General features: G+C 38.4%; 1 protein-coding gene across 1 annotated transcript in view; it reads right to left on the bottom strand.

Annotated features, from left to right (window-relative positions):
- The window catches only part of efnb3b (ephrin-B3b), a gene marked incomplete in the record, with an annotated part of 142953 nt that overhangs the window by 56895 nt on the left and 71014 nt on the right, over window positions 1-15044 (bottom strand). The window contains 1 exon segment of the mRNA XM_037676787.1: window positions 9016-9305. Within this exon segment, the coding sequence (XP_037532715.1) occupies window positions 9016-9305 (290 nt within the window).

A 15044-nucleotide genomic window follows, 5' to 3' on the forward strand; every position in this document is an offset into this window, starting at 1 on the left:
CTGTTTGATGTTTTTTGTGTATTTGTGTGTCGGTGTGAATGTGTGAGTTTTTGTGTGTTTGCCACCACATGCCTGCATGTGTGCCAACGTGCGTGTGTGAGAGCACATATATTTAGGAGAAAGCTCCTGTGTGCAGAGATGTGAGCGTGCATACGTTAGCAGCCGAGAAGATTGCTGACATCTGTGTGTACGTGTGAGTGTGTGCACGTTATGTGTGAGTGTGTGTTTGTTTGAGTGTGAGTGTGTGTTTGAAGAGAAGAGACATCAGTCACATTTGAGGTCGTATGTAAGTTGACTCTGAGGCTGCAATAATTCACTGCAGCTCTGTGTGTGTGTGTGTGTGTCTGGGTTTTTGTCACATTTGGGGACTGCTTCTGGTGTTCACACCTGACTTGTGGGGACCATCACACTTAGCTTACTGCTAAATTAAGATGCTATAGACGTAGCGCTCTACTTCTCTCAAGCATCCTAACATGAATATACGTCTATGATCCCAAACCCCCCGATCAGCAACTTCCCACATTAAGCTCGCTAAGCTGGCGAGCAAGCAACACAGCGGTGTCTCCACCTCCTCCACCTGTGAGCGTTCTCTGCCGAGGCAGGAGACGCAGAGGAGAAACACTGCTGCTGTGGAAAGTTGTAGGTAACCAGGTAAACCTGGAGTGGACTTTTACTGGTTTGAGTATTCTCCTATTAATCAAGTGGAATGAATTTGTTTAAGAAGAAATAGAAAGAGCAACAACTGAACTAATGTTTCATGGTAAATGTGTGTGGGGTCCAAATTAAAAATTTTTAAATATGGGGGGAACATGTCCCCTGCACATATAATGGTTGCAACACCTATAGGTCAGGGTTAGATGAATGGAAGTGCCTCGTCCTAAAGATAGAAATACAAACTTGTGTGTGTGTGTGTGTGTGTGTGTGTGTGTATGTGTGTATCCAGCCTTTTGCCCTGCAGCAGATGATGTTGGTTCAACTGCATGAGATGTTAAAGCCAGTTCTGGTCATGGTCCACAGGTTTCCTTCTTTGTTTTGCTCTGGAACACTTCCTCCATCCTGAACTCTGTCAACTTTTCTCCTACATCCCGTCTTTCAACAGGTGTTCAGTATCACACCTGTTATTTATTTTTTTTATCTTGACACGTTTATACCGAACATCCACAACATTATGACCACCTGCCTGCTGTTGAGTTGCTCTTTATTCACGTCGGACCAATCAGAGGAGCTTAGTTCCAGGACGTTGGCAGTGAAACCCTCCTCAGTTACTGTGTTGTGGCTTCCTCGTCACAACGCCGTCAGATACCATCAGGTTTGTCTATCTGCATCCTGGATCGCTTCGGACTCTTTGTTTAGTGTTTTTTTAATCATTTCTGAGCTACCGTTTGCGGCGTAATAAAGCAAAGTAGGAGGTCTAAAAATATTTATATGTAAATGTCCAGGTGATGTCAGCCCCGTGAAGAATGAAAACAAGAGGCATGCATTTTTATTTATATTTATAAAATTTGAAGTAGGACTTAACGGATGTTGAGAAACAAACTCTAAATTTGTTTAATTGTTTTGTGTTTACATTTTAAGTCTTAGTTCGTATTCAATTTTTTTATTGTTGAATATTTTAAATAATAAAAGAGGGTTTTTTTTAAAAGACATTTCCAACTTAAAATAAAGCTCAAATATCCGCGGAAAAGGCCAGTCATTGAAAATATCACTGTTTAAGGTCCTTGACCTTTTTTAAATTTGTGGTTTCTCTGTTTTTATGCAAAAACCTGCTTCTGCAGTCCTTTTTATGCTAAAGTTTTATATTCAATTTAAAAGTTTTTTAGTTACATTTAATTTGAATTTACCTTTTTTATTTATTTTCAACATTTAAAATAAATGATTCAATAAATTAAGCATTTTACTCATTTCAGTATTTGTAAAAAATATATATATATTTTTTATTTATGTACTCATTTAATTGTTTATTTCTTTAAGGATCCCCATTAGTTTTTACCATAGTAGAGACTACTCTTCCTGGGATCCACACCAAAAACATTACAATTAAAATCATGCTTTTACAAACACGCAAAAAGACATAATAAAATACGTGAAATAAAAACAAACTCAAAAAATAAAAATTCAAATCAACGATCTCAATAATAACATTTACAAGCATTACAAATAGACAAAATACTTTAAAACATTCAAGAATTGAAAACACAAAAATTCATCAATTTCAAAGTTAACAATCATTTCTATTATAAATTTATCATTTCATCAATTCGATTTTATTTCATTATCTATTATAGAATTTTAAAGATTTTTTTTAATTAACATGATCAGCAATTAATGTAATTACAGAAGGCATGCCCATAAGAAATGTATTGATCATTAAATAATTACTCTATTGTTACATTAAAAGGTTTTTTTTTTTTTTGGTTGCTATTTTCAAAGCCTATTAAGGGTCTCGGTCTTTAAATTAGAATGTCTTGCTCATGGGCAAAGGTTCCCTCATTTACACCAGTAAATGTGTAAACCCACAGAGTTTGATCGTGTTTCTTGTTTTACGGTAAAGCAAAGCCCCAATAAAAACATTCATGTCGAAACAAACTACAATATTCTTCTAAAACTGAGGGTCACTGTGATATTTAAATAAAATAATAATAATAATAGTATTTATGACGGAATGCCAACTACCATGTGTTTGTTCACCTGCGGAAAGAGCCGACGAGACTTAAAGCAGGTCAAACATTATCGGCCATGTAACATAACAATTATTTACTTTTTCTTTCTTTTTATTTAAAGAAAACAATCAATTCCTTTGATTTGTTGTGTTGATCATTTATTGCAGATTTCAGTTCACTCTCAGGAAAAAGCCGCTAAACAGTTGATCGTTGCTAAAAAGGCCTGGCTGAAGATCCTGGTGCTGAAGCTTGTTAGCTTGGCATACTTTTAATCTGTTTATTTATTTGCTAAGGTTAAACCTAATAAGCATAATAATTATAAAAATATAACCTGCAAAGCCCAGTTACTTCAATCTCTTAAGCCTGTGGGCCAAATCATACCAGTCTTTAATTGAAGTCACGGGCCGCACAAAATCCCTCAGTGGGCCGCAAATGGCCCACTGGCCTTACTTTGGACACCCTTCATCTACGCAGACTACAACCATCTTCATATAGGTCAGTCACATGACTCAAGCTTCCATGCAGTTGTTTACATTGAGCACATACCACATGTCATAAATACATCTCAATATATCTTATAAACTACCTGAGTAAACACCTTCAAACATCGCTCAGACTTTACTTTTCTTCCTTTATCTTGGGGAGTAAACATATTTTAACGTTCAAATAATGATTTATTTCAGTCAAACGTTTCCCACGAGCTACAGGTCCTTGCTGAAAGTACATTTTTTAAAGAAGTAATCCTTAATTAGCGTTGTTTTGAAGTTTAAGGAAGAACATGTTTGTTTTTGTTAAATACACCTTTCTAAAAATGTAAAGTTTACAAACCCAAAGAAGTTATGAGGTGCATGTGCGCCCATGCAGACAAAATGTTACACATGGCCCGGATGCTCTGAAAGGATCTTTTAAAATGCACTGAAAGGTATGATTTGTGGTTTGAGTTGATGTGCTGAGTGTGTGTGTGTGTGAGTTTGTGTATGTGTGTGTGTGCTGCAGGAGCCGAGCGGTGAACGACACGAGGGTGGAGACGACGGGCGACGCAGAAACGGGTTTACGTAAACTCTGACCTCGCGTTAGGAACGAAAACATCCATCAGCGAGTGCGACAAATCAATTTCCCCGCTCCTTCTCTCCTCTCCCCGGGATACGGAAGAAAAGAATTACATTTAATGAGATTCGAGTAATCTGATTACTGAACGGTGGCATCTGTGATGCATTACAGGCTGAAAAACATGTGGAAATTTCCACTTTTCCCCCTCAAATGAGTTTTTCTCTGATCGTTTATCGTCGGAGGATCAATTAAAGCACTTATTGCTGATTGATAAGTGGAGTTTATGTGTTTATTCTGAAGCCGTTCACCCCGTGGGCTTTAAGCGATTCACAGATTCTCCGGAGTGGGTTTGACTTTGAGATTAACCTTCCCCTGACCGGTTCCCTCCCGCCGCCCGGCCTGACAAGACACTCCAACATTTTTGTTCCGCACTGTGTAAATGAAATTAAGGCACGTTATACTTCTTAATTAACACATGATGACCCTGAGGCCGCTGCACCTTGGCGAGCGTGCACACGTGCACCGAACTCGTGAACCGACCGGAGTCCGGAGCATGTTCTGTGAAATTTCCACTGACACGGACTGTTAGCAAAAACACTGAAGGCATGCGGCTGATAAATTAAATAATGATCTGACAGCTGCAAAAAAACAAGATGTGTTTGTTCATCTGTCTGTTAGCAAAATATTTCATGACTTACCAAACATATTTTAATGAAACGTTCAGGAAGTATCCCGATGCATGCTCAATAATCCAGGTAGAAAAATCTAAAAAAGTTAAGTCTGGTTTTCTGGACATTCAAAAAACGGTTCAGGAAGTAATCACTACATTGACACCTATAGCTGATTGACATTTGGAGTTAATTTTATTCAAGATGGCCGCCACTGCAAAGTAATCCTAGGAAACTCATAAATGGCTATAACTCAGTCGGTACTGCAGATATTGAGCTATAACTTTGTGTGGTAGTAGCTGAGACTGATCCCAAACTTATATTCAGAGCACTTACTGATTGGGATTGATTTGTTTTTAAAGCTTTACTTTTAACTAATGTAGTCAACTTTATTTGTCTGTTAGCAAAATATCTGATAAAGCACTGGATGGATCCTAACAAAACTTTCAGAAATTAATCATTGCATGAACATCTACAATTGACGCATGTTAGGAGTCAACTCAGATCAAGATGGCCACCACAGCAAAACAATCTTAGCAAACAAGTGAAATGCTAACTCGGACAATATAACATATATTAGCCTATATCTTTGTGTGGCAGTAGCTGAGGGTGATCCCCAACTTATACTTGGAGTGCTAACTGATTAACCTTTGGTGTCAACCCAATTCAAGATGGCTGCAACAGCTAATTGGTTTTAGTGTACTGAAAGAATGGATACCTCGGTAAATATTAGATATTGAGCTTAAATTTGCAGTGGTAGTAACAGAGAGTCATTCACAACACATACTCCAAACACTAAAAGAGCACACAAACTAATCCAATATCACATGGATTACCGTCGTTTTATACAAGATTATCATAATCTAAAACACTGGGCGATATATCAGCTCCTTATCCGCTCTCCTCTCGGCAACGCTCGTCAAATTTGTTTGTGTATGAACGAGACTGAGCATGTGCGACCTTCTGCTGCAGCCGTGAATTGATCGGAGCGGAGCTGTCAATCGATCAGTCTGGTCTGCGGCGGTGCAGATAAAGGCGTTTCTGTCTCGAGACTCCTGATTGTCAGTCGAGAGTCAGCAAACAAAAACACAGAATGCTGAAAACATTATCATTTCTTTTCTCTCTCTCGCTCTCTTTCTCCCAAAAGGTCAGATGAATCTGTTTATTTAACGGGGTTTATGTTCCAGTTTGTGCACAGTAAGTTGTCAGATGGGTTTAAGATAATATTTGAACTGATGGCATTTTAAACGTCTTGAAGAATGTGGAAGATCGAAAGAAAACAAAGATGTATGCCGCAAAACTTGAGATGGCCTTGAGCCCATTCAGCTTGTTTTGGTCTAAAAGAGGTCTCAGCATCTAAAAAATACAAAAAATCCCTCTTGGCTCAGTTTGGTCTTAAAGTAAAAGTTTAGAAGATGTCTAAACTTAGATTTAGATGTTAAAAAGACATCTGAAATGCCTTTTTTTTAAAGTAAATGTCTACAAAAACAACCCTGGTTGCAGATTTTACTTGAAATGCAGTAATTAAATGGATACAAACTTATCAGTAATAAACAAATGCATTGTTTAATCCCAAAAATGTTCTCTACCAATTCAATCATATCGTGTACATCTATATGTTGGTACAAAATGATTAATCTTTACATCCCTACAGTGCACAGCCTGTATACTTCATGTTACTGTGAGAACAAGATAAAACCACATCCTGACTCATGTTTTATATAAATGTCTTCAAATTTATCACCAGTGTCCCAATTTTCTTCACTCAACTGAACAAAGCCATTGTTATGTTCCTGTATGTTGTTTTACCACAATGAAACTATAAACTGTCTACATATGGTGACACTAAAGTAGACGGAAACAGGTTCAAATCCCATCCATCCATCCATTATCTTCCGCTTGTTCTGAAGTCGGGTTGCGGGGGCAGCAGCTTGAGCAGGAAGGTCTAGATATCTATTTCTACAGCCACCTCTTCCAACTCTTCTGGAGGGACCCCAAGGCGTTCCCAAGCCAACCGAGAGATACAGTCTCTCCAGCGTGTCCTGGGTCTTCCCCGGGGTCTCCTCCCAAATGGACATGCCCAAAGCACCTCCCTAGGGAGGCGTCCAGGGGACATCCTTACCAGATGCCCAAACCACCTCAACTGGCTCCTCTCGATGTGGAGGAGCAGCGGTTCTACTCTGAGTCTCCCGGATGACTGAACTTCTCACCCTATCTCTAAGTTAGATACCCGACATCTTTTCTTGGCTGCAGGTTCCTCAACAAAAGTTTGATTGGTCTCAATTGACATTCTCTGTTGCAGTTTTGACATCATAATCAAAGATTATTGAAAAAAAAATAAAAAAGATAAATGCATTTTACATTTAAAATAACATCTTTGGGGCCAGATGTCAACAAGGGCCACATTTGGCCCCCCGGGCCTTATGATTGACACATATGCCTTAGACCTTAAATTAACCTTTTTGACTTCTGTTTAATGGTTGGGTTTGGTATTTTTACATGGTTTGCAGACTTGAGTTGGACATCTTGCCAATTTTTAGTTGGTAGAAGTTCAAACTTAAAGACATACAGATCTATGTGAAGACTACGTGTAGGTTTAAATCTACCAATCAAAAGTATAGGGCTTATTTTTTAAGGTGCCTATATTGTCATTAAAACCATCTCTCCATTTACCATTAAACATAAATATGTGTTGTATTCTTTTCCTAAAGAGGTCATTATACATCAGGCAGGTGTCATTTAGGTGAGTCCATGAATGTTCTGGATGCTCCCATTGACCAGGTGGCCCTTGTGGCACAAGCAAAAGGGAACATGAACAAAATGTTCTCTGAAAAGGTCTTACAGGTCTTCTGTCCTAATGGTTCATACTGAAGAAGACAAAAAGATACATCTGTGGCAACTATATCTTGGTCACCACTCAATGCAACTCTCATAGCTGCTCACTCTCTCATTTTATCCCCAAAACTTGGGCAACATTAATAATGACATAAATCAGTTTACCTGGTAAGAATTTGTACTAAAACAGCTTTGAGACATAGCATGTGAAAGATGGCTGCAAAAGCAAACGAGTAGAGCTGTGAAATCTTGTAGAGTTGTGAATATATATGGGGGCTTTAAAAAAAGAAACATCGCGCTGAGGGATTTTAAATCAGCAGTTAAATTTAGCTGTCTGCGACAATGCTTTATGTTCCCTGTAAGTGTCAGCTTCTTGCAGGTATATTTGATTCTACTGTTTAAGATCTGTGAGTCACTGAAGGAACCAGCCTGCATTAATTTTCTCATTTGGTTTCTTGAATGCTCTTTTAATATACCCATCTGTATAAAAAGACAGTAGATGGTGGCTTGGATCACAAACTGTAACTGCGACTGAATTAAACCAATTTACATTTTCCACACCCCACATCTGAATTAAATTTTATTGAAACATTGCTTTAGTGCCGATACTGATGTAGAGGTGTGGGAGAAACACGTATAGTGCATCACCTCTCTTCACAAACACGCCAGCTTTGAGCACTGATAGTGAAGACCGAGTGCACCAGGAACTGGCAAACAAATACCGAACACAAAGAGGCAAGGAGGTCTTGAAGCCTTTGAAAGATCTGATATTCTCTTTGTTTATTTCCTCCACGTCTGTCCCAGCGTCCTCCTCTTCCAGCTCTTTTCCATCTATCGTTTTCTAAGGGTATCCCCCCTCAAAAGCAGACAAAAAGAAACGAAAAGAACATTTGCACACCTGAGCGAATAGAGCTTGCAGGTGCGTGGGCAGAGAGCTGTGGGAATCAAACGGGGTCTCTCTCTTTGTTTCTCCCGCTCAGTCGCCCAATCCTGAGGTGTTTCTTTTACTCTGCCTGTGTTTGTATTGGAAACTTGTGGGCGGTGGGAGTGCTCACATGCATGTGCTGAGTGCAATGCTTTATTTGTGAGCACTAAATACTGTTGGCTCTCAGCCCGCGTTAAAAAAATAACAACCAAAAGAAATAACCCCCAGGTTTTGGCTGACACAACCTTAAGTTGCAGATTGCTCTGTCCGATATGAACGCTCGGTCCGGCTCATTTGGATGACCTCACTGGGTCTTCACACAGCCTAACTCCAAACAAACCTCTAGAGTAAACCAAAACAAATGGTGCCCCCGTCGATTTGCGGTCGCTGCAAAGATGGCAGTGACGATAAACAGACCCGAGGCCGAGCAGGACAACGACCACAGTGGCTACAACAAACATGACGTTTAAGGCAGCAGAGAAGTGCACAAGTTGTTATTCTCAAAATCCCACACAAGAACTAAGCTTAAATCAAATGCAAGAGTTTTGTTTTTGGGGAAAAAAAGACACTTAAATCTCCTGAAATCCAAATGGTCATCTGGTACAATTTTTTGGCGTGTGTGTGTCCTATAGCTGTATAACCATCTGGATTAAACACAGATCTCAAAACTAATTACCATAAACGCACCCACCCAATCAGCGTCTTCATCACTGGAATAAACAAACACACTTAGGCACAATCAGAAATCAACCATGCAATCATAACAACCCCCCAAATCACCCCCTACACTTTGCAATAAGGCTCAGCGCCACGCCCATGAACACTCAAGCACATGCAACTTTTCCTGAGGTCCCCACCCCCATGTTCCTGGACTCACCAATGATGTAGTAGTCATGCATGCTCTTGAACTCGTGTCCCCAGAGGTTCGGGGAGAACTCCTGGAACTTGATGGTGAAGCGGCGCTCTCGCGTGGGCTCGTCGCACGTCAGCACAATGTTGGGCGCTCCCATCACCTCGCAGCGGTCCGCCTGCTCCCGCGATGACACCAGGTAAAGTTTGTAGTACTCATACTCAGGCGTGGACCTGATGGTGTCCAGCGGGGGACAGATGAGGTCCAGCCGGTCCCCGATCTGAGGGTAAAGAATGTAGCCCTTGTCGTCCCTAAACCTGGAGGAAGAGACAAGAAAACAGAAAGAAAGGAATTAGTCAAGGAGGTCGTGAAGGCAACAATCATTAATTATAGTCTTTATAACCCAGTTCAAAGCCACCTGTTCCTGCTGCTGAATGAGCAACAGATGGATATTTTAGCTCACAGTGCTCCTACTTTTGTATTTTTCTCTCCCTTGTGGAGAACAAGTGAAACCAATGACGTCAAAATGATGATCCACAAAGAAAAGATAACTAACATGCTGTTATACATATATATATATTCCTTGTTATACATATATATTCCTTGCAAGGAATACCTTCATGGGGAAGATTCAGATAATTTCTCCTTAAAATCAAAGACATAATGTAAGTTTGCTATGAAATCTTAGGTCTGAACACATGCTGAACTTGTCGAGCATACTTTTAAAACTTGACTAACTTTACAAGCAGTATAGCTTGATCAAATGTGAAATTAATCTAGAATATTGTTTTCAAGTAATTTTTGCAGACACTCCTGATTATTGTTGCTTTAGCATTTAGCTTTAGCGCTTCTGTTGTTGTGGGAATCCATCAGATTGTATGATTGTCAAACATATTATTGCTGTCTATTATGGATCTGCAGTTTATTGAAATACTTTGAAATGCAGTATCGATATTACACACTCTGGTATTTAATAATTACTTTTATATATATTGCACCATCCTACAAATGAGTCCCACTGATCTTAGCAGGCATGCAGTAAATATGTATTGTCATTAAATGTTGGTTATAGGAATGACCTCCAGTTCTTGTTAAATGAGAAATCAAAAACAGCCCATAAAATACAATACCTGGCCAAAAAAAAAAAAAGCCACCACCTGGATTTAGCTAAGCAAATAGGTACGAGCATCCTATTGGATAATTACTGCATGGGCGATTATCTTTCAGCTGCAACAAGCTATTTAACCCCAACTGGTGCAATGAGTTGTTTCTCATTTTTTAAAGAACCATATTGAAAGACACATCGCGTGGTCGTGGAAAAGATGTTGGTCTGTTTGAGAAGGGTCAAATCATTGGCATCAAGCAGAGAAAACATCTAAGGAGATTGCAGAAAATACTCAAATTGGGTTAAGAGCTGTCCAATGCATTATTAAAAACTGGAAGGATAGTGGAGACCCATCGTCTTCAAGGGAGAAATGTGGCCGGAAAAAAAATCCTGAATGATCGTGATCGGCGATCACTTAAACATTTGGTGAAATCAAATGGAAGAAAAACAACAGTAGTACCCAGGGCCATGTTTAATAGTGAAAGTAAGAACATTTCCAAATGCACAATGCAAAGGGAACTCAAGGAATTGGGACTGAACAGCTGTGTAGCCTTAAGAAAACCAGTAATCAGTGAGGCTAACTGGGGAAAAAAAAAGCTTCAATTTGCTACGGAGCATAAAAATTGGACTCTGGAGCAATGGAAGAAGGTCATGTGGTCTGATGAGTCCATATTTACCCTGTTCCAGAGTGATGGGTGCATCAGGGTAAGAAGAGAGGCAGGTGAAGTGATGACATCATACCTAGTGCCTAGTCATCAATGCAAGATCTTGGTAAAAAATTAATGCAACAATGGATGGAAATGATCTTGTGACATGGCAGAAACTTATCGAAACAATGACACAGTGAATGCATGTTGTAATCAAAGGTAAAGGAGGTCCAACGGAATATTAGTGTGACCTTTTGTTTTTGGTGGAGACTTTATTTTTGGCCAGGCAGTGTATTATTAATGTTATTTACTTTTATTTACATCTCGATTCAATCGGAATTGTTTATTTGCAACATTTTGAGGGTGGAGTGAGCGAGGGGTGGGGTGAGAGTTCATTAAAGTGTAAAAAAATAAAGACAAAGAAACATAAAAACCTGAAGCTACATATATATATAATTTTATTTTTCAAACCAACGTATTTAGTAGAAAGTATCTGAAAATACTATTGAACATAACTACTAATTTTCCATTTGACCCAAATTCTTTTTAAAAACACCACTTATTAATATAAATATTTAAAAAAATACTTCTGTTGCATACATGTAAATGTATACTTGAAATATTTGTTGAGATCAAGAGCGATTCAAAGCCTTTATACTTTCAACCTTTTTTCTTTACAAAAAGCAACTCTCTGAGCTCATTTTCCTTCTGCAGTGTTTATATTTAGAAGTGAAAACTGAGGCATGTCCATGGAGGGGGGGAAGAAAAGAGGCGCACAACTATCTCGGCAGATCTGCAGAACAAAGAACGACACTGTCAATGCCAAATCTCAGGTATGTAAAGTTAATTAGTTTGGAAATGAACTGCAGAGATATCGGTGTGTCATCCAGTTCTGTTTTAAATATGTTGAGTTTGTTTGGCAATAAGACACCTACCATCCATTTCAAAACTGTAATTCAACAATTCCATGATTATATAAGGCTTCTTACATCAATCATAACCTTCACCTTTGAGTGAAACTTTGCGTAGAAATGAAAACAAAACCGATGATGTGTTCAACTTGTGGCTCACTGTGACTGTACCGCTTACGGAGTTGTTTTCAGAGCTGAAAACACGTGAAGTGTGACCGTCAAAAGGGCAAAATTCAACAAATGGCTCCGGTTGTGTCATCTCCCTCACAGCACCAAGGCCATTTATTGCTGATAAAGGTGAATACGAGTTATAAACAAAGCTCCTGAGGCCGATGATAAATCTAACGCACCATGACTAAAAGACTACGAAACCAGTGGAAGAACAGAAAGTATTTAGATGTCTTGTGACGTTATCAAAATCTAAAATATTTATTTTTACTGACAGGAACTGTGAGGCCTGTGAATGCATATCCATTTGTTTTATTTTCAGCACCATCTTCGTAGTCTAACAACTTCTGCATACTTTGGATATTTTTAGCCATTCATATGTCAAAACATTCAGCTCAAACAGGAGAGTGGTGCGGTGACTTTTAGCTTTTTTAATTTATTTACTTTTCAATAATACTTCACTTTATTTGCCAATATGCATTGAGATCTGCTGGCTTCCTCTAAAAACATTTAAAAAAAACCAGCTTCAAAATAGCTGGTCTATTTTTTTACTTTTCTGCTACTTTTAACTTTTAGTTAGCCTGTTGCTACTTTAGCTTGTAGCAAGCCTTTTACTACTTTTAGCTGGTCCTTTGCTGTTAATAGTTTTAAGATAACATTTTTGCTGGTGCTAGTAGTGTTTTTTTTTTTTTACTTTTAGCTTGTAGTTAGCCTTTTGCAACTTTTAGCTAGCTTTTTGACAAGTTCATCTTTTAGCTAACATTTAGCTGTTTTTTAAATACCTTTTTGCTTAGTTTGGATTTTTGTTGGTATTTTGTTAAGTTAGCTAGTCTTTTATCAGTAGTATTTGTTAGCCAGTGTTTTGCTTGTTTTAGTGAATGTTTTTCTACGTGTAGCTTGAATTTAGCTACTTTTTGCCAATCTTTTGCTACTTGTAGTTCTAGGTACTATTTTACTTTTTTTCTCTTTTAGCCAGGCTTTTGCATCATTTAGCTTTTTATAATAGTTTTGCTACTTTTACCTTCTAGGTACCTTTTCACTATTTTTCTGCTTTTAGCTAGCCTTTGCTTCTTTTAGCTTTTTTCTTCTTCTAGCTAACCTTTTACTACTTGTAACTTCTAGGTACCATTTCACTATTTTTTCTGCTTTTAGCTGAACGCTGCTTCATTTAGATTTTTTTTTAGACTTTTAGCTTTTGTGCCAGAGTTTTGCAACTTTTAGCTTTAAGCAAAATTTTGACTTAACGTAGCTTTTAGCATGTTTTGCTCCTTTTAGCTTTCAGTTATTGTTTTGTTCTTCTTGCTAATAGCTAGCATCTTGCTAATTAAAGCTTCTATTTAGCATTTATTCCAGCAGTCAGTCAAAACTCTGCATTTTCTTTAGTTTTTCTTACTTTTTGGATTCTCTGAATTTTAAGTGACACTTTGATGTGGAAGTGGAAGGAAGCGATTACGTGCTTTGTTAAGATCCCGTTTTCCGTTTTATCTCTTGCCTGAGAAGCTGTTTCTGTTTTCAACAAATCCACATGAACACTCGGGAGAAACGGCTCTAAAAACATGCTTAATTATTCTCTCTGTTCTGCTGTCAGACAACCATCTGGGTGTTAAAAATAAACAATATGAGCTCACAAAGCCCACAAAGACAATGTGTTCATACCTGCCCTGTCAAAAAAGACAAACTGTGCTTGTGTCACAGAGGCAGGAAGTGACAGTTTTATGTTGTTACATCAAAAAATAAGCACACCTTTTAATCAGAACTGTCAAGATTACTTCACAACTCTATAAACTGCAATAATTTACCAGTCATTGTGCGCAATCCTTCATTTACAACAAATTTCCATCACCATTTCCCACTTCTATGTCAAACACGACTGATGATGTAGGCCCATTTTAATTTTAAGCCAATAAAAATAAAACGTAAACTCATAAAATGAAATGTGAACCAAAAGCGTCTTTATAGTTTAACTTTGAACACAACTTATTTTAAAAAATGTCTTCAGAAGCCAACAAAAACATCACGCAAGTTAATTAACAACCTTGGGAAGCACTGAAAATAAGATAATTTGATTTTTGGTAATAAAATTAGCCTGAAAAGCAAGAACATGTTCACATGCAGCACAATTCTTATCAGTTTCAGACCAACAGAGTGGAGGCGCAGTGCAGTAATTCAGTTTTGAACTAAAAAAAAGTTCGTATTCTGCATGTTTAAAGAATATCGGCTACATGAACGGGGCCATAAACAAGATAAATTAGCTGCCAGTGCTTTTAAGCTATGTTTAGCAGATAGCATGGTGACCTTTTCCCCCACTGTTTACTACAGCTGATTAGTACTATCTAGTAAAATATGTTGAAAATGCTTTTAAAAACTTATTATCAGGTCAATGTTTGAGTATTTCTATTACAACGAGTTTTTCCTGTTTTAGCTAGCCTGAGAGAAAGTGAACCCAGAGCTGCCTTAAAAATGATCTTGACCTTTTTTTGTTGCTTCAGTGGGTCTAACTATTCACACAGATACTAAATAAAGCTCAACAAGGGCGTATGGCTTGGTGTTTGTACAGTGGGTGTTTATACGTTCAGCCTGGAAACTAAGCTAATGCTAATCAGCTAATGTAGCTATTCACCCTCAGATCTTTAAAAAGGGGGTCATTTATTAAAAGCAGCGTCACCTCTAAAACTTTGTAAAGACGTTATGGCGTCCCCGTGGGTTTACTGCAGAAGTGAAGTTGACAAAAGGGACATTTTCATGGAAGGATCAACTTGTAAGACTTGACAGTGACAACATACTTCCGACTAGACTTCACGTGTACTTTATTATTGAAAAGCATCAACAGAAAACTCATGTAGGCACTTGTTTATCTAAGTGATTGAAGGAACTGGATACAGAACTTAAAGTAAATCAAGCTGTAATGCTAAATACTGCAGTGAGTGAGTATACTGAATGGAACCGTAACAGTTTACACGCCATTTATTGATTTTTGTCACGTGTAAACTAGTAATGTATGCTACTATATTTGTGTTCAGTAGTTGTCGGCGTGGTTAACGTTTTCATTTCGACGATGAACGGACACAAAAGTCAACGAGCGAAACCTTGGAAGTCGGTGTAGCAGTTTTTGCACAGTCGCCATCCTGAGGCAGGGTGTGATGCAGGAAGTGGTTTTATGGCCGAAAACCAAAGAGTGGTCTCATTTTTCTCTGCAAGTCTTGCCACAACCCAGTAATGTGTGGC

Source organism: Nematolebias whitei, chromosome 1, assembly GCF_014905685.2.
Source record: "Nematolebias whitei isolate Nwh7 chromosome 1, NemWhi1, whole genome shotgun sequence".
Taxonomy (NCBI): domain Eukaryota; kingdom Metazoa; phylum Chordata; class Actinopteri; order Cyprinodontiformes; family Rivulidae; genus Nematolebias; species Nematolebias whitei.